At 40.6% G+C, this 26696-nt stretch overlaps 3 protein-coding genes across 4 annotated transcripts in view; 2 read left to right on the forward strand and 1 right to left on the reverse strand.

Annotated features, from left to right (window-relative positions):
* cfap46 (cilia and flagella associated protein 46) overlaps positions 1–10923 on the forward strand; it is a gene marked incomplete at both ends in the record, with an annotated part of 43178 nt that extends 32255 nt beyond the window's left edge. The window contains 17 exons of the mRNA XM_083987578.1: positions 216–398; positions 699–872; positions 1411–1508; positions 1604–1674; positions 2226–2386; positions 2647–2753; positions 2976–3046; positions 3569–3727; positions 4636–4715; positions 5089–5149; positions 5255–5287; positions 5602–5704; positions 5845–5957; positions 7777–7858; positions 8060–8196; positions 8285–8383; positions 10604–10923. Coding sequence (XP_083843704.1) covers positions 216–398; positions 699–872; positions 1411–1508; positions 1604–1674; positions 2226–2386; positions 2647–2753; positions 2976–3046; positions 3569–3727; positions 4636–4715; positions 5089–5149; positions 5255–5287; positions 5602–5704; positions 5845–5957; positions 7777–7858; positions 8060–8196; positions 8285–8383; positions 10604–10923 — 2052 coding nt within the window. The remainder of the gene's footprint in view (positions 1–215; positions 399–698; positions 873–1410; positions 1509–1603; positions 1675–2225; positions 2387–2646; positions 2754–2975; positions 3047–3568; positions 3728–4635; positions 4716–5088; positions 5150–5254; positions 5288–5601; positions 5705–5844; positions 5958–7776; positions 7859–8059; positions 8197–8284; positions 8384–10603) is intronic.
* A 2118-nt stretch (positions 10924–13041) lies between these two features.
* Positions 13042–14528, forward strand: cox5b2 (cytochrome c oxidase subunit 5B2). Its single transcript, XM_083988533.1, has 4 exons — positions 13042–13290; positions 13943–14013; positions 14093–14192; positions 14281–14528. The coding sequence occupies exons 1-4, from the start codon at positions 13191–13193 to the stop codon at positions 14391–14393; spliced, it is 384 nt and encodes a 127-aa protein (XP_083844659.1). The 5' UTR covers positions 13042–13190; the 3' UTR covers positions 14394–14528.
* Positions 14529–14812: 284 nt separating this feature from the next.
* On the reverse strand, positions 14813–26441 carry herc4 (HECT and RLD domain containing E3 ubiquitin protein ligase 4). Of its 2 annotated transcripts, none has more exons than XM_083988531.1 (24): positions 26255–26441; positions 25014–25287; positions 24745–24904; positions 24470–24546; positions 24151–24372; positions 23981–24072; positions 23226–23356; positions 22953–23107; positions 22751–22827; positions 22488–22606; positions 22234–22293; positions 21393–21504; positions 19875–20064; positions 19600–19772; positions 19357–19476; positions 19157–19255; positions 18282–18449; positions 17941–18084; positions 17242–17408; positions 16973–17039; positions 16787–16869; positions 16305–16488; positions 15908–16010; positions 14813–15793 (listed from the first exon to the last, which is right to left on the reverse strand). In XM_083988531.1, the coding sequence occupies exons 2-24, from the start codon at positions 25237–25239 to the stop codon at positions 15585–15587; spliced, it is 3138 nt and encodes a 1045-aa protein (XP_083844657.1). In that variant the 5' UTR covers positions 25240–25287; positions 26255–26441; the 3' UTR covers positions 14813–15584. The 2 variants fall into 2 exon arrangements, with proteins under 2 accessions (XP_083844657.1, XP_083844658.1); XM_083988532.1 differs by having other exon boundaries at positions 23226–23352; positions 23977–24072.
* Between the last annotated feature and the right edge of the window lie 255 nt (positions 26442–26696).

The following is a 26696-nucleotide window of genomic DNA, read 5'->3' on the forward strand; positions in this document are numbered from 1 at the left end:
AGACGCGCAGTCCTTATTATGCATAAAATTGTGTTCTAAAGATAATATGCCGCTTCTTGTGACCTGACTATAAAGTTACTTCTTGTGTTAAGTGCCCCACCTGAACACCCAGTAAAGTGTGCATGTGAGTCTGTGTTCATGTTGACTTCTGTGCATTCACTTTCATAATGTATGTGTGTGTGTGTTCGTGTTCGTCCTGTTTCATGATTGTGCAGTGGAGCAGGTGTAAAGCCCAGCAGCTGTTGGCACAGGCCAGTAGAGCTCTTACTGAAGCCATTACCCTGTGTCTCCAACATAATCTGCCATTTTCCATCCTGGCTGATGCTTCTGTCAACATGCTGGAATGTCATGGCCAGTCTGAACCTGCAGCGGCAGGTCAATATCTGGCCCTGTATCAGGTATGATGCATCAAGATCACATGTTCATATCTCTAACTAAACAAAATGCATAGTCTTAAATGTGCCATGTAGAACATTGCTTACTATAGGTCTCATTATTGTTATGCTAATGCACTATATAGAAAGTTCAATATATTGGCCATAGTATGAAATAATGAGCTATGTTACCGCTTATCTACAGTATGCAGAACACTTGGTAAAGCTTGAAGAAATGTGTTCTTCAAGATATCATCCACCAATTGTAGTTCCTGTTATTATGTTCTTGCTGGCTTCTTCATCCATCTCCTGTGGTCTTTACAGAGCTGCTGCACTGCAGTGATGATAAATAAAGTCCTAAGTTCTGCCTGTGCTGACACCGGTGTGTCCCAGCTCTTGGCTCTGCTCAGCCTCCACAGGAACCTGCTCCTCTCTCGGGAAGAGAGGCCCAGCAGCATGCTGAAGGGAGCAAAGGATTCCCTCGGCAACCTCTCCAAGGTATGGTATCACCAGTGTGTGTGTGTGTGTGTGTGTGTGTGTGTGTGTGTGTGTGTGTGAGTCATGGTATCAAGGACATGTTGGTTGCATAGACTATGTCCATTCTATTCCAAGACTGATGCTGGTGAGTAACTTGTAATATTTTGTTATGAGGATGAGAGCAATCTGATATTTCATTTATTTGATATAGACCTCTTTTAATGTTACAGATTTTGATCTAGGTGAAGTAACTGTATCTGATGTATCTGATCATAAGATTATAGCCTTCAGTCGAACTTTTGTCTCAGTATGTCAACACAAACAACTGAATCTCAAGAAGCAATTTAATTGAAAAGATCCTCTATATTCTAAAGAATGGATTATTAACATTTTATCTGACAATATGGAGTTACTTAATCATGTTATGGTTTAATATATTACAATTTCCTTTTCAAAATCATTTCAACAAGTTTTTTTCATTCTGTAATCAAACATCGAGGACCATTATTTTACTTTCTCCTGAAATGTTGTCATCTTGAAATACCTTTTTGGTTTCCAGGCCTTCAGTCAGCTGACTATCAATCCCAACCACTTGAACATCCTTGCAGAGCTCCCATCCAATCTGAAAATCCTGCTGCTTCAGCACTCTCAAGATGGGTAATGTCTATATTGTCCTTATGTCTTTCACTTTCTTATCCCTTTTTGCAGTATACAAGTCTAAAGGTCCTTGTGTTGGTGTGTGTCATTTTTAGGTCAGAGCTTTTTGGGGCCTTCTATGAAACCAAAACTACAGAAAATCAGAAAGGAAAGACACAAGTTTCAGGTTTGGTACTTGGAGCATGTTTACAACACAATGATCATTCAGGCTCCCTATCGCTATTGAAGGTGTGGACAATTCCAAACATAACATTTACTGCATTTATGTATTTTTATCCTGCATCTAATTTGGTTCACAACTCTTGTGAATATGGTCTTAATCACACAAACAGCCTGCATGAGGCATTGTTGTCAGCATGTAAACGGAGCACAATGAATGAAGTATCCCCATGTAACACAGCTCAGATTAATGCATCTTACTTTGACCATTCTGCCGCTGGTCTGACAGGAACCACCAGCTGTCATAAATCATCACTGAGTTTAAGAAACATGTATTACCTTCTCACGTAACAGTTGAAGGCAGTTGGCTCCTATCTGCACTCATTTACAGATAATGAATACAAATTCATAAAGCTGAAAAAATAGGTGGTGGTGGAAGAGACAGGGAGATTTAACAAAAGGAAGAGGAGGCGGAGGGAGCTCATAGGGACCAATTAAAAGGCCTGTATATGTCTGTGAATATGTATGTCTGATTGTGTGTCTGTTCCGTTGATGCAGGTACCCTGACCTGCTCGAGGGTGGCCAAGGTTTCAGTTTGCCCGCAGGCTCTTCTGGCACTGAGGGAGCAGACCCGGGCCTTTGGGCAGCAGACAAGACAAGCCCTCCTCAAGGACGCCTGTTGTCATGGTGCTGAGGGCAGGATGGAGGCCTCTGATCAGGTTTTTCCTTGTGTATGTCCAATTGACATCTCTGCCCTTCTTTCATTCTGTTAACATTACCCACTGTGAGTCTGATAAATTACCTCACTCCATTGCAATTATCATCTCATGTTTTTCTTTTTACTTACTCAGGACACAGGGGGACCGCTGTTTTTCTGTTTATGAATGTAATGAATGACCTGGCACAATAAATACCAAACAGCTACTTAAACTTCCTGTTTTGTTTTTTGGGTTGTTGTTTTTTCTGTTCCCCTACACAGAAAACAGCTGGTGATGAAAAGTTAACACTTCACTTCAGCAAAATTGTACAAGATATGGAACACTATTTGAATCCACTGCTCACACAGTTTGACTTCTCATGCTTAAGGTAAAGTATTGTATATATCATTAGATTCCACATATTATCCACTGCACATCTCATTTCATTCATTTCCCTCACCCAAAGAAAACTTTAATCTTCACTATTTTGATGTAAAGAGGTTTAAGTTTAAGAAATCTGCCACTGAAAGGGACATTTTCATGGCACTTATGTTGTTGTCAGACATCAAGTATCGCCCTACTGATCCTTTCCTTTCCTCATCTGCTTCAGGCTCCAAGCTGCATCAGTGCCATTTCTTGAGATGAGCAAAACCAAAGATAAAGATGAAAAAGGGAGCTCCAGTAAGTGTATGTTGGGTTGGCCCTTACTTGTCTGTGACACTCTTCGTGACTTCTGGTTATCTCTACAAACAAGTGGATCACTGTCTGCTGTTATTTCTTTCTGACAACCCATTGATTTCTATTCACGCAACCCACTGTTCATCCCCCTCAAGCACATGTTGTTGCTATTCATATGATTTAAAGTGAAACATCTTGACTTACACACACAAGCAGTGGCTCATTTGCATTTAAAGGGACAGATACTGAAACCAGCCGTTCTGAACAGGGCTGTTTTGAGTGGATGAAAAAAAGTGATGTGACGTTTGATCCTTGGGGTAATTTGACCGAAGTATGTCATAGACATGTCTTTAAGACACCTGGGAACTATTTTAATTTGTGGAAAAGGGACATAATATGTCTCCTTTAAAGGTTATTGTACATTCGTACATGAACATCTTACGTTGTCTTCAAATACACAGTATGTGAAAATCATTGTACTTTTATGTATGTGTGTCTAAGCAGCTACTACCAATCAATTACCAGAACCAGGAGAGTACCTAGTGTTGCTGGCAGACAAGAAATTAATGGAGTTGCCACTGGAGTCTTTGTCACTTCTGCAGGAGGAAGGTCTAAGCTCTGTGTCACGAGACTTTTCCCTCCAGCTTCTCCACAGTCGACTGAACAGAGAAGGACTGGATAAAGGTGATAATGACACATATAAACAGATATCTGAAATCCACAATCATCTCCATTAACATGCAACTTAAAGGGGAACTATGCAAGTATGGTCGCTTTTCCACTGTCTTGCTAACCCTCCTCCCAGCCATGTGCATTTGTTTTCAACAAAGCTGTCAAGAAAACAATCCATTGAGCAGTGGATAACGTTTATCATTTATCATCTCAAGGAAATTTAAATCGAACGCAACTTTCTCAGCCTGGTTTTTGTGTATAAACTGGATGTTTGTGTCATATAATTCCCCATCTAATTTTGCTAAATAATAACCTGTGGTTGCAAAAGTATCTTGATGCCAGGATTACGACTGCAGGAAGTCATCCATAGGAATGGTATTTGTTCAGGACAGAAAGTTCAATTCACATCCTGGTAGCAGGCAGTGGCTTATGTGGACATCTGTGGAGAGTCTAATATATAACACACTGCAGCTTTCATTGTCCAGGGGTAACATAAGTATGTTGTGGCCAAAGGTCATATTTGTTGTCAGCCAGAGAAATAAAACAACAGACTCAAGAGAACAAAAGTGTATAAGAGGATTTATCCAAGCATCAGCATCCAAAAACGTATAAACTAAATAAACTGTACAACCTAAAAGAAAATCACTATTCCAAAGCTATGTACTTACTATAAGACAAGAAGATCACTGTTGACTTGCTTATTTTTCTTTTAATTAATGGTCAGTGCTTTCATTTCCATGAGATAATAGATGTTATGGCCATGGGGAAACTTTTAGATCTCTCAGTTACCTATAATTTTGCAGATATGTGTTTTTTGTTGTGTTTTTGACATTTTTTTTTTTTGTTCTCAGTCCAAATGCCGTGAAATCAACCCCCCCAACAGCTGTAAACAAAATAACTCTGTTTCCTGTTTGTGGCAGCTGAAAATGACAACAAAAAGGAGACCAAAAGCGGTAAAGGAACTAAGGGGAAGGCAGATCAAAGCCAAGCCATCAAAGTGGTGAGTTCAGTAAATGAATCTGGGCCTGCTAGATACAGACAGCAAAATGACTTACCTGATGACAGCAGCGGCAGTTATTTCAGTTCCTCACGCCTTTCTTTTAACTGTGTTGTTTCAGTAAATTACCTAATGTGTTTTCATAACAATCCTATTTCTAGCTTTCATACATCACTGTCTATTCCACTAACCCTTTCCTCTGCTTCAGTTTCTTTTGCTCTGTCTTAAAATCCACTCTCATATCTCTGTTGCATCTGCTATTTATATGTCTTAGAGACAATGTATTTATTTATTATTCGACTGTATACAGTATAGTTTATGTTTGAGACGATGCTTGGTTTGAACTGTAACAACTTAATATGCTTTATTTCTCCAGATACCTGCCAACCGTGCCTCAACTTTAGACACCATCCCAGTTGACACACGGAACTTCAAATGTATCTTTTTTTGAGGTTGTCTTTCTAAAATAACTTGTGTCAAGTACTATATCTAATTTGGGTCCTAGCATAGAGTTTCTTGTAGATCTTAACACACCTCTAAAGATATTGTTGACCCTTACAATGAAGGCATCTTTGGTGAGTAAATGTATGGAGGGATGGAGATGTGCTGCTCTGTGGCTGATACAAATGGCTATTACTTATGATGAGTTACAATACAGTATAGTTCAAGCTGCTTTTACTTCTGTGGCCGAATGGGTGGTGTGCACTGGACCAGAGTGTTACCACAGGAAGTCCCTCAGAGACTCAGCCTGGTTCTGCAGGGGCAAATGTACTGTATTTCAGCCAGCAGCTGGTTCTGTACAGGATCTTCTTTGCATTCGGGATTTCAAAATATCCTTCACGTAGTTGTATTATTGATATGTGTACGGTGTTGTCTGTGTGTTACACAGAAGGTACCAGTCTGAGCACGAGGATGAATGAGATTTTAGAAACCCACAGTAAACATTTCACAAATCTGTGGGAGGGTTTCATGGGCAGCAAACAAACACCCAGGTAAGAACATTAAAGTAGAGTAAGTTGATGCAATGCAGCATGTCTTTTGCTGGATTTTGAACATCCATTGAATTTATTCCATTCCCATACACTTAACCTCTCAACTCTTCTGCTCTGCCATCACTTTTCTATCTGTCAAGTCTGCCTGAGATAGAGCAGCTGCTTAACAGATGTAGTGCCTTTATTTACCTGGGGATGGAGCGCTTCCTGGCAAACATCCAACCTGCCAAACTTGTTTCCCTCAGTCTATCAGGTACTGTACACCAATGTACTGCATTTTCCCTGCATGGTTCTTAAAAGGAGCTGAGAGCACTTTTATATGAATTTGTTTTGTATATGAATTTGTTTCTAAAATATGAGATGTTCAGAGATGACACTTAGGTAGAAAGTTTTGTTCAGAGATGACACTAGCAACACAAACAACTGTACTTATTGTAAAACCCCAATGAAAACCTCACAAAGAAAGTCTAATCTACTGCTAATCTATCTGCATCTACTATTAATGAAAACAGTCTGTGGTTATCAGCTGGCAGAAGATAAAATGTCAGCTGGGGTTGTCTGTAAAAGAAAAAAAAGGCTGTGTTCATTTTCTTAATTGTACAATGTGTGATGCTCAGAACCCTTTACCATTATCACTGAATGTAGGTGCTCTTAAAAATAAAAACAATTGATGCCGATGTTACTATCCATAAAATAGAGAACTAGTCCCTCAAAACATTTAATGTCTTAAGCATCTGACTTCATAAAGTTAATGAAATCACACTGTGTTCTTTGCTTTCTGACTCATAAAATAAATGTAACGGGGGTTATTTACACATTTCAGTGAGAACAGATAGTACTGCTTGTAGGATAAATGTAGTGTAATGTTTTAAAAAGCTAGAAAGGATTCTTATCTTAGTTACTCTGAATGTAAAGGGAGTCTCCCTCTGTTTTTAATGCAGAAATGAAAGTAACACAAGAGTTACTAGGGATATTTTCACTGAAGTAACTTCTGTGACAAAACCTAAACCAATCCTTTGATTTTTTTTTTCTTGGAGAAGTCTTGACAGAACTCCTGAACATTTTTTCACACTCAAGGTAAAGGAGTAGTCAAAGCTTGCCTCCCACTTCTCAATTATAAGAGGAGGCCTTTTCCCCTCTTCATGACTGTTTAAATAAATAATAACCTGCCCCAAATCGCTTTCAGCTCTTTACACCTTCAAAGGTTTTTCTCTTTTGTGAAATACCTTTGAAGGTATTCGTCCTCAACCTGTCCTCTCCTTCACCAGCAAACAAAGGTAGTCTGAGAGTGGGTGAACTTTTGTGCCTGACATAGCATCAGGGTGGCTTCACACATCGCCCCCAGGCCAGACCTATGTGCCACCCAACAGCAGCCTGGCATTATTGCTGCTAACTCTATGTGACTGACACCATGGTCTGAATTTCAGCTGTTACTTCACTATACTGGACTGTTTCTACCTAAGTGGCCGTTGAGATATGGCAGGATGGCAGGTTAAAAAAAGGTGTCATACAGAGCATGCTGCACCATCTGCATCTATGTAAAGTATAATCTGCTCATAAAAGGCTCCTGGCAAATATGTCATGTTTGGTCAGTAAATACTTGCATGTCATACTGTAGGTTCACCTCATACTCTGATACACATCATACAAAATTCAGTTTACCAGTATTTTGATTTTGATTTTTTTTTTAAAGTTTCAACACTTGAAAAACAGATTTCATCCACAAAGATTTACAGTGCTCAAAAATGAAAAAAGAGTTTTATTCTAAGGTTAAAGTTAGTCCATACCATTTCAGCATCTAGCGTGACTGTCGCAACCAAACAAGAGGTCTGTCAGTATTTGATTGTTTTCCCATCATGCTCTGAGCTATAGCAATCTTATTTCACATTGTGAACAGCAAAATAGTTTTTCTGCAACACAGCTGGGCAAAATAAAGCTACCTCACTGAGAAATTAAATGTGTGTGTGTCCAGTTGCCAGCAGGTGTACACTTATTTCGTTTGTTTGTTTAATATATTATACGTTTTATTTCCTCTGTTTCCAGATCTTAATAATGGTGTCTCCTCTTTCCAGAGTGCCGCATAGCTCTGGTCTTTGAGCAGGCCCAGACCAATACCAGCTTTCTCCGCCAGTCAGTCCTTGACATGCACAAGAGGTAACAAAACCTCTTTATCAAATTTCTACTTACTGTACCTTTCCTCTCACTCACTTCTAACAGGCTTTGCTGGATTAACGTTACAGTAGTGACAGCTGATGTTTTTGTCACTGGAAGCATTTTGGCTCTTTGATTGATAGTAGTTTACAGAGACAGGGCTTCACCTCCTTTTTCTAACAACGATACAATTCTCTTCTCCAGCACAGCGCAGCTTACCCAGGAGAAACCCCTGGAGACTGCTCTGCTGTTGAGTTTGGCTGGTGTTGGTTGTGTTGTCCTCAATCAGTGGCACAGCAGCCTTCAGCAGAACACACAAAACATGGCCACCGCTCTGGACAGTAGGTTTTGGCTATATATACACACATTTATCATTATTTTACATTAAACTTACACCCACTGTTACTCTGCAACACCGTGTGTTTGCAGATCTACTGAGGGTCAAACAGACCTCTGGTCAGGCCATCCATGCCCTGAGGACAGGGAGCGGCTCAGAGATACCACACCACAAGGTTACAGGATCACATGGTACTGTATTCTACTTGTATCTCATTTAGCTTCACAATTGCATTTGTAGGTAGTGTACCGGTAAATAGATTTGAGTCTATGTATTCTTGTTTCGGCGCATCACAGAAATTCGTAACTCCCTTTTTCTCTGTGTATGAGGTTTGTATTTCTTTGCCAAGAGAAAAAAATATCAAGTAGAATGACTCATTATGAATCCACCTGAGCTGAATTTCAGTATGACTCTCCCATAATAATTACAGTTTTCTCTGGCTTTCCTCTGCAGATCTGGGGCTCCTCACTGACTCAAAGGAAGATGGTGTTCTCCACAAAATGACTTTCAGACCATCATCCTTCAACTGTGTACTTTATGGACTCCCTAATGTAATCGTCATGTAATACACTGGGGTATAAACACAATGTTCCTTACTGAATTTGTACAGTTCAGTATGATCCATTGTCTGCCAGCTTTGAAAATATCACTATAAGCAAAAGACAAGGCTACTGTAGTATGAGTTGGTTGAACTTTCAATTAAAGACCATTAATTACTTACATTCTCCACTATGTTTATGAGAATATTTGCTTTATATTTGGTGCTTTTAATGTGTTTTTCACCAAAACACAACAGACAGTAATACACAATATGGAACATGCTTGCTAGAGCTCACAATGTTCAGCTTCAATCTCATTCTTCAGGCTCTCTAGGCTTTGCTTCTCCCTCTGGAGATTCTAATTTGTGAGAAAAAATCCCCAAAACAATTTAAACTAAATTAAAAATTTTCTCACTTGGATTGCTATGTAGCTGTTACTCACAAAGATGATAGTTACCTTGTGCACAAGGTATTGCATGTATTCTCCACCTTTCTCTTTTTCCAGCCAGTCCATCACCTGGACAGTCGGCATGTCAGTGCAGGCTGTAACATACACAATTTGTGATATCAACAAATACTATAATCGTTTTTCTTTTTTCATCACATCAATGCCTGATGACTTATAGCCAGCAACACCAATGGGCAAAATAATTAAATGTTGGAATATTAATTACCTCTGTAATGCTGCAGTGTAATCCTAACAAAGTTACTGTATGTCAAAGCCTAAAACAATCTACTTTGCCCTTAAACTTTGTATTTATGGCAGTTCTGGAGAGAAACAAGTTTACCATCCCTACTACCTCCTCTACTTGTGCAGTTGCTACTTTGATACAACATAACAGGACAAACAGGACGTTCAACCAAACTCCATGTTGAGATTGGGTGCATGAATGTGGGAGGAGGATGTAACAGTGTCAAGTATGGATCAGATGTTAGATGCAGTTTTTTCCTCACAGGTTGTGAAGAAGAACAATGACACTTGCCCTTAAAGGCCCCATGCTGTGCACTTTTCTCTGGGTTTATTTACCTGCTGATATCCCTAACAAGATGTATCATTGGTTTTGAGTACTTGTGATCTGCTTAATATCGTTTCTACTGCCCCTTTCTGTTGCCTCTTTCTGGAGCTCTAGCAGACACAGGTCATTTGGCCAATCAGAAGAGAGAATGAGAACCTCTCCTCTGATTGGCTCACTGTTTTTAAGTGGCATGTGGTCGGGCCAATCACAGGCAAGTAACTGAAACCTAAGGCGCATTCATACAAATTGAAAAAAAACAACTGGTCACGGTGGGCGGAGTTACCTTGTGTGTGACATCACAGAAAGGAGGAAGTGCTATCTGCTCGTCTCAAAGAGAATGTTCCTACAAATGGGCGGTGTGTGTTTCTCCGTTTATGACCAGTTTGATGCATGAGGCAGTATATACGTGGCCCAGAGACCTCCCCAAGCACGAAGAAATAACCAAAATCACATTTTTCATGCCATGGGGCCTTTAAGTTTTGTTCTATGATTGAGCTAAACTAGGCTCCAGGGACCTTATAGGCCATAAGGTGAACCAGAAAAGGTCTGACAGAAAATGATTTACGCTCAGACATCCGATCTTTACTTCATAAAAAAAATTGATTCATGCCAAAGATAGGCTACTCTATTTACCAAGATACCCCATGAGAGGCTGCTCCAATGCTGGTCACTGCTCTCCTTTGGCCAGGTGGAGGCGGTGTGACACATCTGGTTTTCTAAGGAGACAAGACAACAAGGAAACAATGACGGAGCTGTCAGATAATATATATAATATTTTTCGACGTGTGTGTTGTCTCAGTAGTTTGTTGATGAGTACAGAGGCTTGAAAAAGACTGTGTCCCGCTGTATTACTCAGGCTGCACTACAGCGTCTATTCACGGGCGCGATCCCACTACTGAGCGGCACGGGGGCTTTGACCTGCTCCGTTTCCGACCTGGACCGGTGCACCCCTCCTTAGACGACCTGGTGGTCCCGGGCTCCCCCAGGAGCACCATATCGATACCGAACTTAGTGCGGACACCCGATCGGCATAGTCCGCTGCAGCTCAGAACTCCTGAGCTCAAACGATCCGCCAGCCTCAGCCTCCCAGTGACTTGGATTACAGGCGCGCGCCACCGCACCCGGCGATTTCAGATGGGTCCTTATGAGCCTTTAACGTCTACAAAGGTGACGTAATCAAAAGGTTTAGCGACATCTGATGGCAAAAAGAATTCACAGGAAGAGAGCAGCTGTTCTGACTCTGACAACAATATAGCCTCATGTAGTGCAGCAGGTAGGGTGGAGCGAGTATAGTTGAGACATGTGTACAGTTGAAACACCCTTAATATCTTGCCCGCGCTGCAAGGCTGAGCCACCATTTTTATTCAGCAAATGCATATTAGCATCCTCTTTGGTTGTGGGAAATTTGAAGAGTTTTAGCATCTCCAGTCCAAAGATATCAGCAAAAGTCTTTTTACTAGGGTAAGAATTTCACTTTACCATGTCCCTTCCACAACGAATAGCTTATTATCCTTTTGTGACCATCAAACATAACTTACATCATTGCAAACGTTATTTTGTGCCCTAAAAACTCCCATATTTCATGCTATATAGAGAAATACACAAAGTGGTCAGCGAGGTACAGTTGAGACACAATGTCTCAACTGTTCCCTGATAGAGTTCTATTATCACATCACTGTTAAATTGTGCAGTGTAGGCTACGATAACATGTATAAGTCATAATAAGACCAAAAACACAAAGAAAATGAAAAAAAAAAACGAATATTTGTGATACCTGAACAGTGTTATATTAATATTATAATGTTATGTTATATAATAATATTTACATTAATAATACAATAATATTCCATTGTTTTTTTATGAAGATGAATAGCCTACATTTATATTGAAATATCTTGTCAAATTGTCTTTTTTTTTTTTTAAGTTTATTGCATTTACAATTGATGTTCAGTCATCATCAATGGTTTCAATGGTGTCTCAACTGTACCATGGTACCGTCTCAACTGTACACGTATGGGGTAGCTATGGTTGAGACGGGACTATGGTAAAAATGCACCTCATGTCTATGACCTGATTGTGGAAAAAATAAACAAATAATAAATTATATTCTTCAATAATAACTTAGTATAGGCTACAAACAAATTAAACAGCATATGAAAAATAACTTATTTTCAGTGTATAGTTTTTTTTTTTTTGCAATATCTATTCAAAAATGGAAAATCAAAAAGTGTCTCAAACGTAAATGGGAGAACAGAACATCAGCTTTTCATTAGACCAGAGACAGGAGGTAAACATGAACATATCTGCAGCTACATTCTCTTCCCGTGAATGCTTCCCTTCGCCATCAGATGGCGCAAAAGATACTCTATTTACCTTTTGATTACGTCACCTTTGTAGACGTTAAAGGCTCATAAGGACCCATCTGAAATCGCCGGGTGCGGTGGCGCGCGCCTGTAATCCAAGTCACTGGGAGGCTGAGGCTGGCGGATCGTTTGAGCTCAGGAGCTCTGAGCTGCAGCGGACTATGCCGATCGGGTGTCCGCACTAAGTTCGGTATCGATATGGTGCTCCTGGGGGAGCCCGGGACCACCAGGTCGTCTAAGGAGGGGTGCACCGGTCCAGGTCGGAAACGGAGCAGGTCAAAGCCCCCGTGCCGCTCAGTAGTGGGATCGCGCCCGTGAATAGACGCTGTAGTGCAGCCTGAGTAATACAGCGGGACACAGTCTTTTTCAAGTCTCGGTACTCATCAACAAACTACTGAGACAACACACACGTCGAAAAATATTATATATATTATCTGACAGCTCCGTCATTGTTTCCTTGTTGTCTTGTCTCCTTAGAAAACCAGATGTGTCACACCGCCTCCACCTGGCCAAAGCAGAGCAGTGACCAGCAGTCACACAGTCAGTGGTTCAGAATTTAGACCACTACGGTGAATTTATAGCAACAGCTGCTACACTGCATGTGATTAGTTTTAAAAATCGGATCTATTGTGAAAATAAAATTGTTAAAATAATCTAAATATTTATTTCAAATGACCTTCAGTCGTCCAGATCAACACTGTTTACAGCAATGCACCTGTGATAATATCCAGTTCTATCAGGTCAGCTGTCTTCCTTGCTTTCGTTTTGTTTGTTTTTGTGTGTGTGTTTTACTCTATACTGAAATTATATTTCGTTAAATAGCCTAATCTAACTAAACTGTTGAGAAATTTGTTTGAAATCATCCAAACTGATTTTCAAGGGGGATATGATTTTGAACTCTCACGTTATCAACTCTTCCCACCTGCTCCTCGTGCCCTGTTTTGTTCAGTGTTTATTGGTCAGCACAGCCACCCTCCCGCTGCTATTGGTCCGCCGGCCTGTCACTCATACAACTCGTCGGGGTCGTTTCAGTCCACTGTTCTCGGGTCAGACCAGGTACGTGAAAGTGAGACCAGAGTCATGGCGGGACGTCTGCTTCTCCGAGCTGGTTCAACAACTTTGCGACTGAGAAACAATGTGGCGCTCAGACCCACATACCGCGCCATGTCCTCAGAGAAAGGTAGGAGAGGAGTCGTGTTTATTACTGAATAAATTAAGAGTTTACACTGTAAACTTACACCGTAGACTTCTGTAGAAGCGCAACAGGCAGTGGTCACAAGTGTCGGTGTTGCGTTGAGGGGACTGGACTGTATCAGTATTATTTTTAGTTTAATGCGCAGTTTGGTCTCTAAAACGCCGTGTCATGTTTTATGATTTGTTACCAAAATGTGTTTTAGTTAATAGTGTTAAATACATACTAGATATAATGTAACAATATGATAATGCGTATTACGCGTAATATCCTTCCGCAGCGAAAAATAATGTCTTGTTTGTGGTCACTTACTGTGCTGTGAGATTGATATTTACCCCCGACGTGCAAATGTGTTTTACCTAAATGCCTCTAGAGTGTTTGTATCAAATAATGAAGGTCATTTGGACTTTAACTCGTGGACAGGCCACACATAGGCCAGGCCCACCTCCTTTGGCACGCATCTGTGAGTTTGATGCCAGTCCTGTGATAGGGCACACGGGCAGGCTGTTGGAGGAGGCGTCCACTGCAGACATACAGTTTCATTGACATTCAAGTACACTGACAGCACCGTGCCAGATTACCCAGAATGTGCTTTCTAATATTTGTCTTGTTGAAAACTTTTATCCTGTGATTTTTTCAGGAATACCAACAGATGAGGAACAGGCCACTGGACTGGAGAGACGAGTCATGGTGTCCTTCAAGGAGGGGAAGGTACAAGACAGATATTCACAAACATGTGCTGTGTGTCTAAATCTTACATTAACTTGTTTTCTTTAAATCCATGTTACAGGATCCCTACAGTATAAAACAGCCCAAATTCCTCAGTGGCACCAGAGAGGACCCTCAGCTTGTGCCATGCACTTTGGACAAGAGGCTGGTGGGCTGTCTGTGTAAGTAATGTAGATTTAACACAAGTCTCTTTTTTTATGAATGTGTACATTTTTTAAATCAGGTTACTCATAATGCAATCATCTGCAGGTGAAGAAGACAACACTGCTATTGTGTGGTTCTGGATTCATGAAGGAAAACCCCAGCGCTGCCCCTCATGTGGTACCCACTATAAGTTGATCCACCACGATTTACCACATTAAAACTGAATTTGAGTTCTGTACAAATGGGACGACAGACGTCTGTATTTGCCTCTCTTGTGGCCATATAATGCAATGTGTGTATATCATTGATATCAGCCTATACAGTTTGTCATTAAAATGTAAGCCTGAACTGAACCGTCTGGATAAAACTGTTGTCAGGTTTTTAATTTAGGAGCACACCGATATCCATCATGTTTGGACAAAGGACAAGAAAAAGTATTGAAACAAACAGAGTGAGTTCTGTAGATCCTGACTTGGCCTATAAGCTAGAAAGGACAAATCATCCTTAAAGTTGTGGTATTACACTGCAGCTAAAAACACAGTTGAAATGGTTATTTTAAACGATCAAATATTAGATAGTACATTAAAATGACTTAAAACAACAGGATGGTGTTTCATCCCCAAAGTAACTCACATTCATTTCAGTAGCTTAACTTTGTTTTTATTTGTGGATTGTTTTAAGGCTCAAAGCCAAGAAAACCCAAAGCTTTGTACTGCTCTCAATCAAATGTCACAACAGAATTCAACATAAAGAGAGTTAGTTTATATGTCTGAGTTCAAATATTTAATACACAGGGGGTGGATACAACATTATCAACTCCCGTAAAACAGTGTGAGCAACTACTACCACAGTGGAGCTTAAAATGTTGTATTTTTCTTGACACCCTTTAAGAGCAGTGAGCTATTGATTAAAATCTGCTCTTTTCGAGGCCACAGTGCTTGGATTTTATAATATTCTTAGGAGCTTCTGAAAAAACATCCAAAAGTATAAACATAACAGGAAAGTTTCACTAATATATTACATTGTAAGCTTCAGAAAGGTAGTTTTGCTCCATTTAATCATACTTCACAGGTGTTTATGTTGCTGTGTCCATTCCCTGTAAATACCAGTAGTTTGCTCCATCATACTTGTCATATCCAAACATGAATAAAAGCATATCTACAAGAGCAATATCAAATGTGAATCAACTTGTAGTAGGGCATCAAATACTGTGATGGCATGAAAAAATACTGGAAAACCAAGATTTTAAGATTAATGTCAAAGTCTAGGCATCCAACCCTTAATAATTCCTAGTGTCAAATGTTCTCCTCCTTCCAACCAAGTGTTCCAAGTCTGCAAAAACAAAATTTTCAGGAATGTGGGTGCCATCAACAGTCTCAACGCGGAGTTCTAGGCATTTCTGTGTACTTTCAGGCCAGGTTAAAGCCTTGATTGTGATCTATAGCCTGTAGGAGCTTCTCACGGAGCGTTTCCAGACTTGTGTATTTGGGCAGATCCAGCAGGTTGAAGCAGGTGTGTGCGACAGGTAAATAATGCTCCCCTCCGCAGGTGGGCTGGATCACCAGTTTCAGGCATTTCATACCCAAGATGGGGATGCGGTCACTTCCTGTGAGGAACACTGGAGAGACAAGAGACACTGTTTCACTTTTAGAGCTCAACACAAGATGTCCGTAAATTCACACTGTCAAAAGAACAAGCTTCTCCCATTTTGCTTATGGTCAGCAGCACTTACAGAGGAACTGTTTTTTCTTCTCCAAAGGAAGACTGTGGAACACGCCCCAGAAGAGCCGAATGGTGGGATGGTCTGCCCAGTACTCCCCTTTGTATTCAGTGCTCTAAAGAGCAGAGACAAAAATAATTTTACCATTTGAAATACTGTTGAGTTTTGGATTTAGTGGCATCTAGTGTTTGGATAGCAGATTGCAACCAACTAAACACCCCTCTATTTCCAAATCTAAAGGAGCTCTCTAATGGTATTACATTCCATTTCTGCTAATATAGTTCACTAAATACACACTGCTCCTTTAAATGTACACTGACAACTAACACTGACTCTCTCTTAGACTGACTCTGACAAAACTGAGTTGCTGAGGTGAGGTGTTTTCCTTCATCAATATTTGAAACAAGACCTTTTCAAGCTCCGTCCAGTCATAGTTGGTGTTGCCAATGACCATGGCTTGTAGTTCGTTTGGCTGGAACAGCTCTAAGACTTTTCCTCCGCACACCTTGTGAAAGCCTGCATAGAAGCACTCAAACAGAGGGGCCACTGATGTGTTGAAAACATAGTCGACATAGGCACTGACGAACTCCTGCCTTGAGAGAAAAAAAAGCAACCAACATTAAAATAAAGTAATACATCGGAATGACAGATTCTACGTACTATTGGTGTTTTCAGGATGAAAAGTGTGCAGCACATGAGCAGAACGACGCCCGAGTCTTCAAGAAACATTTTATCGTTAGTAGTTGAACAAATGAACCAACATTGAATGTTTTATTTTAAAGCTGAACTTACCAGCTTCATAACTGTTGAAAAAAAAACATTTCTTTTACCAAAAATGCTAAACTATTCATTTAACAACACACGTTGTCGGCTGAGGAGAGAAAGTCTTACCTGTTTGATGTATTTACATTGATGTCGTCACCATTTGGTACTAGTTCCAAAACCTCTGTGGCGCCATAGTTTTCCTCTGTGATCTGAAAAAACAGACAGCGTTTAATGTGATTTGCAGATACCATAATTTAGTTGAAGCTTTATGCAGCACAGAGACTGTGGACCACTGTTGGACAATTATCTTACTGTGAAATTCAAACAGAAAGTTTCCTCAAGGTCGTCTTCTGTGTAGTCCAGTAGCTGCTGCAGACTCCTGTTTTTTTGTTTTTTTTAACAAGAGAAACAAATGTATGAATAACCTTCATTCTAGACAATGCGGAACACTTGACTTGTGTCAACTCTCTGTGGTAATGTACAGTGGTTGCAACACTGAAAGGTTCAACTTTAAGATGCCCAAATTACTTTCACGATCATGTTTAATGGGAACTCAGATGATGACAGTTCCTTGATCTGACCTTCCCACATCTGGCATGAGCTCTTTCAGGTCGTCCAGTGTTGGCTTCCTCTTCAGGAGCTTCTTGTACAGAGCCACGGGGAAGTTGAGCTCCACTATGGTGAGATTGTAGATGGCCAGACCACAGATGACGCCAATGAGGTTGAACAACTCAATGTCTTCAAATGTCTGAAACACACGGCCACTGAGTGTGAATGGTTTCAATGGACAATTAAATTCTAACATTACCAAGTGTACCTCAATCTAAGATGAGGTATTTGCATGAGTCAATTCATATTAGTGTTCCATTATTGAGGGTACCTTAGGCTTCATCCACACTATTATGTTTTTGTTTTAAAATGCATCTTATTTGTTATGTTTTGGCCTGTCCTGGGCTTCAGCTTCAACTACCAGTGGTGAATACAACATGGATAATGAAATACAAGCATTTTTGACCTTGGTGTCGTTGCTGCAGCTGCTGTTCAACTAAATTCTGCACTTCTCTTTGCTGTCTGTATTTTTTGCATCTAATCAGCAGCAGAGAACAGACTCTGATATGGATTTAAAACTGTCATCTGGACAGAGAAAGCTTTTGTTTGGAAACGCTGTTGTAAAATCACAACATAGCAGTGAGGATGTAGCCTCTAACTCCACTCAAACATAATGCTTGTTGATGTTCTGGCAGTGTGAGCACACAAAAGGTGAATTATACAGTAAGTACCTTGTTTGAAAACCAGATGAGCCTGGATTCCTCGTGGTAACGAAACATGCCGTATTTGGGATCCAACAGCTCTTTCATGATCAGGAGGAAGAACTCCTTTCTCACTCCTCCCGCATCCACCGCCTCTTCTCCCACAAAGATCACCTGTCACAGAAGTTACAAACATTTGTTAACAGGACTATGTTTTAACACAACACAAAAAATTAATCAACCAGAGTCAATTAGAGTTGTATGTAATCACTACATTTTTTCAGGTGGCAACTGGAACTGCAGTCAGAGAGTAAATGTTACTTTTGCACAACATCTCATGTACCAATTTTGATTAGAACAGCGCCTTTAACCTTAAGTGGCTTCTTGTAGTCAACATTCTTGGACTTCCTGAGGACTTCCATAGTGTCACCAACGATATTTTCCCTCCGGACGATGAGGATGAGGCACGGGTTGACAGATTCCACTGCTGGTAGGAACATGGAGCTGAAGTTTTGCATCTGCGCCTGATCCACCGCCATCTATCAACATGATGAAGAAATGATGAACGTTGAGAATGTGAAAGGTTTTCAAAGGTGCAATGATTCGACTGCGTTTGATTCAGGTCTTACTACACAGAGTGAGACCAGTCGAAAGGAGTAGAGAAAGCAAAACAAAAAAATAATCCTTATAGTCTTAGCATTAGGTTTGTTACCTTTAATTGTCGGTGCGAGCTATTTTTAGAACGGCGGAGCAGAGCCGTGAGCTGCTCAGAGCTACGCTACGGAGGCTAATGGGATTTCTTGGTTTCCCTCATCAAACTCATCAAATACACAATCCAACAACTCCAAAACGCTCTGGTGGACAAGTTGTGACCTGCACATTCACCACACTATGAGATAATAACGGAACGTTACGAGACAGAGTTGTTTTAGAGGTAAATACAGAGACTGCTTGCTGAAAAACTGCCCCTGAAGGCAACGCGCATCAGAGGTTTTGGATGAATTTACCTCTAAAACAACTTCTTCTCGTAAAGTTATTATTATCTCATAGTGTGGTGAATGTGCAGGTCACAACTTGTCCACCAGAGCGTTTTGGAGCTGTTGGATTGTGTATTTGATGAGTAAATAAAAAAAATAGCTTGCACCGACACATAAACCTACTGCTAAAACTATAGGGATTATGGCAATGGGCCAATTTGCCAAAATGTTGAACTATCCCTTAAAGTGACTGGTTCAATCTACATTACCTGCATCTGTATCACAGCATCAGTTTGAAGCAGAGTGGTCTTTGCTTGTGCATCAAACACAAAGGGATACCTGCACAGAGTCACCACGCCATCATGACCCTGAGGATACAGAGGCATAAACAAACGGATCATACTGATGCCTCGACATTGGGCGAATCTAATTAAGTGAATCATGGAGTTGTCATTGACAGCAGACTCACTGGTGGGTACATCTGCCTCTGGATCCATGTGACGTAGTCATTTCTGATGTCTATCAAGTCGTCTAACTCATGGATGTAGAACTTATCATACTGAATGATGTGTCCTGCTCTCTCATTCACCTGAAGCATCAACAAGGTGGATGTCAACAACTGTTTGTCGGGGTACTGTGTGATTCACTGTACAAATCTGACACAGAAAGCTGCTGGAAAATAAATTCATGGATGTTTTTCCAGGTTTCTCACCGTGTGCAGGATCTCCAGGAACCGGAGGGACGTGTCCAGGAAACAGGTGAAAATCCTCTGCTCCACTGAAGGGATGCCCACCTTGTGCATCTGAAGCAGGTACACAACCACCTCCTTATACACCTCGACCAGCCACTGAAAGACTGGGGGCTCAAACGTGGACCACCAGTTTCCTGAGGTAAACACAAGATGAAAAAAAAGAGATGAAAACATAAAATTGACAGGCTGTTGCATCATGTGTGGCATTAAGCCTAAAAATATCTCCTTCCTCCTACCTAGCACCTTGAGTGCAGCATCTTTCAGGCTGAGGAGTGATTTGGCAAATGGGATAACAATGGTCACGTAATTGTTTCGGTCACTGAAGAGAGGGCATTCTGGGAGAGTGAGGTAGAGTCTCAGAGCTTCAATGTCTGGAGGGGAGCTGCTCAGTCTGGGAATGAGGTTCTTTTCCAGACTGGCAGCGATCTGAGGGAGACAGAGGAACATATACAGATTTGTTATTATTAACTTCACAACTCCTAAATAACTGATTTAAATCTGGATCTGGTGCTTGTTTCATACACTCTGTGCTGAGTAGATTGCAACAGTAACATAATAAGGTGGTGTAAGGTGGTGTAAGGTGTTAATGGTGGCACACGATGGAGCTGGAGCTGAACTCAAGACAAGATGTCATGATGTCAGACAAAATGAGCTCATAAAGTGGCTCCTAGAAGTAATTTGCAGTAGACTGGACTGCATTGCAATCATTATACAACACTCAACAATTTACAGGTTATTGTAATTTACTGGATCTTTCAGGTAATAACCTCAGTTTACTATATATATATATTTTGGGGACTATAGCCTCAACACATGGGGCGGCTGCTCTACCAACTGAGCCAAACACCGCCCCCTCAGATAACTATATTAAAGAATTTGAGGATAAGTTTACTGTCAAACATGTTGAAATCAAAACTTGATCAATCACTTTTTCTGTATTCACATGAAAAAAACGTACAATGTGAAATGTGAAAGGTATAACTTATAGTGACAAACCCACAACAAATTACCATTTGTTTCTATTTTTTCTGTGACGCATATTTCAAGGCAATGCTTTGGTTTTATGACCCACACAACTTTACTGTTAGTTCACAGTCAAGCATTTCATTAGCATCATTTCCAGAAGGGAGCAGGCAGATGTTTTCAGAGAAAAAAAACTCTACTGTGCACAACATCCCCAACATGAAACAGCAGACTGACAAGATTAGAAAATGCTGTTAAGCCCCTGAGTGAAAGCACAGCGCAGTAATTACAGTTAAAGTCAAGAAAAGAAGACTGAAATATGCATTTAGATTGTGCAGACAGTCATAGTAGTGTTATTAATAATAATAATAATTAATTATCAAGATACCAATGTATTACATATGGTAACTTGCCAATTAATTTTAAGTGCAGATGTGACAATGCTAATGCAATGCTATGAAAGGAAAATGTATCATTATCATCAGTATCATTGTACTGTGTGGTTTTGGGGGGAAGGCCATTGAGACAGTGCCAGAAATTCAAGATGGTTGGCATCCTGCCCGATGTGGCATAAAGTGTGCCGTGGAATATTCATTGATACTTTTCGGAATCTCAAACACAGTGACCAGTCCATTAGGGTGCTACATTTGTCTAAGCAGCATGAAAAAAGTGTTAGGGAAATAATATTCTTGTAATTGTATTCAAGTGCTGAAATGAACAAGTGGGGGGAAAAGTCAATGTTAAACATATGTATATGGATATATGTATATGGATTTTTATTCACTACTGACCTGCTGAGCTATCTCAGGGTGATTGTGCTCAATCAATCTGTGAAACAGGATGCGAGCCATGTTCATATCCACCCCTGAACATTTGCTGCTGGTACTGTAGTGATCGGGATGACTGTGTACAAGAAACAGACAGCTCATGAGACCACACATGGAGCGCTGCAAATACTGTATATAGGCCACCAAATACAACAACCCTGCATACATACAAGAGGGGATCGGAGTATTAAAACCCATTATTATTCAAAACAACATCAGTAACTTCAGCTAGAAACCATCCTGACCTCCCTTACTTTAACAAATCAATAAATACCGGTAAGTTGAGACACAGGATGAAATCAGTGAAGAAAATGCCTTGGATAAGATAGTAATGAAAACAATGCTACTACTATGTTATTACTCGCGATGACATAGGACTTTTGGACCAGTCCGCAGTTGAAAATAGAGGTCATATAATTAGATTAGATTAGATTAGATGTACTTTATTCATCCCACAATGGGGAAATTTAGTTGTTACATCAGCCAAATTAAGAAGAAAGTAGAGAGGACTAAAAAAAAAAAAAAAACACAAACAACACAATTCAACAGACAGGAGATATAGACACAATAAACAATAAAACAAATCAACCTTCAACCAGGCAATGTGCAAAAACAAGTACTGAGGATATAAGGATATAAGGTGGCCTGATATAAAAGTATTGATAGGTAAAGTGACTATGGTGTTGTATGTGTATGTTGCAACGCAGGTGACAATGACATAAATATAAGTATAAATAATATAAATACTACTACTGCAGGTGTGCATGAAATGAGAATATTGTAATATAAAGTAAAATGTGATTACCTCATTGAGAGAAAAGATCCATTGAGGCAGCTTGCTGAGGAGAACACGAGTTCAATCTCACTGAGGGAATCATAAAAGTGAAGTAATTAGTGGGACAAATTTTCAAAAGCAAATCTCCATAAAAGAACCATCTGATTCACGCCAACCTTTCCAAAAAAAAAAAAAAAAAAAAAGCCTATGATGAACTAAAACTAGCAGTAACATCAGTAAGGTGTCAGTGGTCTGCCATGGTTCTTGCGAGGAGAAAACTTTACTTGGAGATTTCCAGGGGGAGTCTTCCCGGTGAATGATTCAACCACTTCTGTATTATATCCTCATTCAAGGTGCTGATTTTTCTGTGTCGTATCCTCACGTCATCCATGGTCTGAAGGTTCTACAAAAATAGAGACAGGATTATAAAAAATAAGGCCAATGATTATTGATCATGTGAAGCAGTCTGCCTGATTTGTGTGTGTTCATTTGAAAACTCAGTAATCGTGGTTATAAAGTGAGAAGTCCTTTAACAATGAAAACTTACATTGGCATTAAAATGGTGAGCAAAACTCTGATCTCCTCCAGCATAAATCCTCTTGACACAACAGCTCTGCCCGGGGTCTGCAACATGGTAGAATGAAAGCAATGAATAAATGTATATAGGTGATGTCCTGTGGGTGTTGTCACTTCTTGTCTCTCTATTCCAGAGAAATCCCTGTAAGCAGCTTTATTTATCAATGCCTCACCTGTTTCCGCTGGAGCATTGGAGGCTACCCAGGGACCTTTAACGGGGGCGGGGCTTTTCCTGTTGCAAGTAGAGCGTGTACCAAGTTGCCCGTTTCCACCCAGCCCAAAGGAGTCCATCTTCCCACAGGAGGGTGTGAAAGCCAATGTGTGCTGCCTTAAGATTTCACAATAACATTAACAAAAAGGTTCAGTTGAATTATGACAGTTTTATACAGTTTTCTTTTAAATAACATAATGCACATTGATGGCAGGGTGAATAAATGCCGGTTTACCTTCCACATGCAATCTGTGTGACCACATTTCCCATGAGCTCAAACACTTTCCTTGGGTTGATTTCATGGTTTGTAGAGTTATGTCCAAGCTGCCCATATCCTCCTGCTCCAAATGTAAACACGCCTCCTTCCTGTAAGATCAGCAGCATCGGTTATTCTGACCCTTCGAAGGTCAAGAGTGTTGCAAGGTCAAATGTTAGCAGATACAGTATGAAGGATGACAGAGAAAGAAAGCCAAATTCTAGTGATGATAAATGACTCATTGAGGTTTTGTTTGAATAAAACTCACTCTTAAACCAACCATTATGCATGGTTTATTATGATAGTAGTGTTATTTTCTAGCTCAATTGTTGAGTTATAAGGTAATTCCAACCATGGAATAAGAAAGTATGTATGTTTATTTGGGAGAAATCATTCATTTTCATCCATTTATTAATTTTTATCGTCACCTCCAAATCATACTGTACACTGTTTAAAACCTTTGAGAAGACTATGAAAGGTCGGATTTGGCCAGCCCTGAAGACTCCATTGCACATCTAGGTTAAGCCATTCTTTGGTCCTTGTATCACAGCAATTGACATGCTCAATAATGTGTAACAAGAACTATTGGAGCTGATAGTCAAACTTACAGAAATGCAGATTGTAATCAGTTTACCACAATACACAACATCACTTTGACACAAAGTAACCCCAGATTGAAATCCAGGTCACACAAACGGCATGCTTGTTTAATGTCCAAAAATTCAGTAACTTAACTTGGTCAGTACTGCTGTGTGATCTTCTCCACAGGAGATGTAAATCACTCTCTGTGATCTAAGGGACTTCAGAAGGGCTGGGAAATGTCGATCTGTGAAATACATGTTGACATTAAGTCAGACTTTACGGCTTGCATGCGTACAAGTTCCTGAAGGCTTCAACCACCTACCATTGGAGTCGTTGAGACCCAGCTGACCAAACTTGTTGCGACCCCAACCAAACAACGCTCCTGAGAGAGTGAGGGCAAAGCTGTGAGCGCCGCCTGCTGATATCTGAGCAAAAGGAATGCCCTGCAGAGACTGTATGATTTGGGGTGTGGAAATGCTCTGTCCATTTATTCCAAGCCCAAGTTGTCCATAGCGATTCTGTCCCCAGGAGAAGACGTGACCCCCTGTGCAAACAAACAGACACAACTGTAAATGTCTTAACACGTGGCAAACACAAGATGAATAAATAAATATGCATTACGCATGTAGAAACAAACTCACCTCTTGAAAGTGCATGGGAGTGCCAATATCCACAGGCTACCTGAGTTATTTGTACATCTGACAAACTCTTGATGTTTCTGGCATTTTACACGCGGAGAGAAATAAACGTTATTTAAATTCATTTCTTCGCAACAAAACAGAATCATGAAACTCACTTTGTCATTTTGAAAACAATGATGGTAATATGTTCTGAATTGTGTTTCCCCCCCCCAAATGAGCAAGTTAGGCTATGTGTTACACATATCAGAAAATGTGACATTAATGCCTGATTTTACCTAGGCACACGAACACATTCTTCAAAATTATTTAGGCCCAGCTGCCCATCTGAGCCAAGACCCCATGAAAAGATCTGCCCTTTGTCATTCAGGGCCAGGGTGTGGGACTCTCCGCATGACACCGCCACTATGTTTTGTGCATCCAGGGCCACAACCTGTTCTAATAGAGGACAAAAAACAGCATTTGAGAAATGAATGATTTTTTTTTTTTTTTTTTACTATTTGTTATTATAACAGAAATTTGCAAAAGGATTATAATGATGACCAACCTGGTTTCTTTCTGGACTTCTCATGTCCCAGCTGCCCCAGGTCATTGCAGCCACAGGTGTACACTGTCCCGTCCTCCAGCAGGAAGGATGTGTGTCTCCGGCCACACCCCACATCACACACTTGCTTCCCGTGAAAGAATTCACATTTTCGTGGCTCAACCACAATCTCCTCATCAATCCCACCCATGCCCAGCTGTCCGTAGGAAGCATTTCCCCAGCACAGCATTGTGGCACTCCCCTTTGGCTACACACGCCAGCAGGATCCCCGTGAACTCTGAGGAGACCAGAGAGAGACACCTCGATAATGGATCCTGACGGAGTTCATTCACACATCCACAGTTTTAACTTGCAGGGTTCACTTCAGCTGCGATCACCTAGCAAGGTAGCCAAGTCAACGTTATGCCATCGCCGGGATACAACACAACACATGCGCGATCATGGATAGCTTGAATAACGTCTTAAGGGTGTAATGATATATACTAGTACCAGTCCGACAAGCTCCTAGCTGGCAAGGTAACATGTCAACACATTAGCCTTGTAAGCTACAGTAAGAATAGCGGTGATACAACAGTAACGTTCACTGCAATCACCCGGCACTACTTCCGCTTTGGGCCACAGGAGTTTCAAATTAAAACAAATTTCAACGCGTTTTAAACGCATGCGACGCACATCATTTCGATACACATTTTCACCCCACGATAGGAGCTAAAATAAGGGGTAGTCATAATAAGAAGAGAATAAGAACTTATCGTGTTTCTTCTGATATTTCTAAGAATTTGTTTTTAAAAACCCAAAGCGGAAGTACTCCTCTTGCTCTCGCTGGGGGGGCGAGGATAAAACTGGCCAGATGAGTATTGACGCTGTTTCGCCATTATTTCAAACGAATGAGAGCATACATGACTGATGCAATTTGACCAAGTTTATTTTGCCATTTTTTAACATTCAAGTGTTTGAACTAGATATGTCAGTGAACGATTTGCGGACACGGTTTTCGGTAGAAGCGTGGCACGTGGTGTTATTTATGCAGCATAGCTTTTCTCCAACACTGCTGCTGTTAGCAGGCTAGCGTTAGTCAGGTCTTGACAATGTTAGCTCAGAGTTAATTTAGTGAGGTGACAACGTAGCTAAGTAACGCAGATTTAGATGACTGTGTTCCTCGACGCTGTGCGTAAGCTGTTAAAAGTTACAGCCATGACTAAGTCATATACTGTTATAACGGAAAGCCAGATAACAAATCTTACCAAACCCGCCAGATTTGACAGCGTCACTGCTCCCAGTGTTTTTCTCACTAGCTGCTCCGACCGCTAACAGCACACATACCAGCGCATTTTCAGGATTTAGTGCCAAAAGCCAGCTATCATCTCACAATTCATATCCAGTCCCTGTACTCCAGTGCTGTCAACAACTGCTGCACGGCGGTGCTGAGAAGATCCGTAAAGGTACCTGTTCTACACGTGACTTCCGGTTTGTCCCTTCGCATTAAACTCCTCTGAACCGCAGCGCTCCCAGGACAGAGCAATTATACGTCCCACTCTCTTTATAGACTGAAGTCGTTAATATAATACATCCATGACTGAAGTTCATGTTGGAGTTATCTAAATATCACCTTTTAAAAATGTACTAGGAATGTAACGCGTAGTAAATACAAACGTGATGGCTTTTATTGTGAAGGCACGTCATCTG

This window comes from Trachurus trachurus, assembly GCF_905171665.1.
Source record: "Trachurus trachurus genome assembly, chromosome: 15".
Lineage (NCBI taxonomy): Eukaryota > Metazoa > Chordata > Actinopteri > Carangiformes > Carangidae > Trachurus > Trachurus trachurus.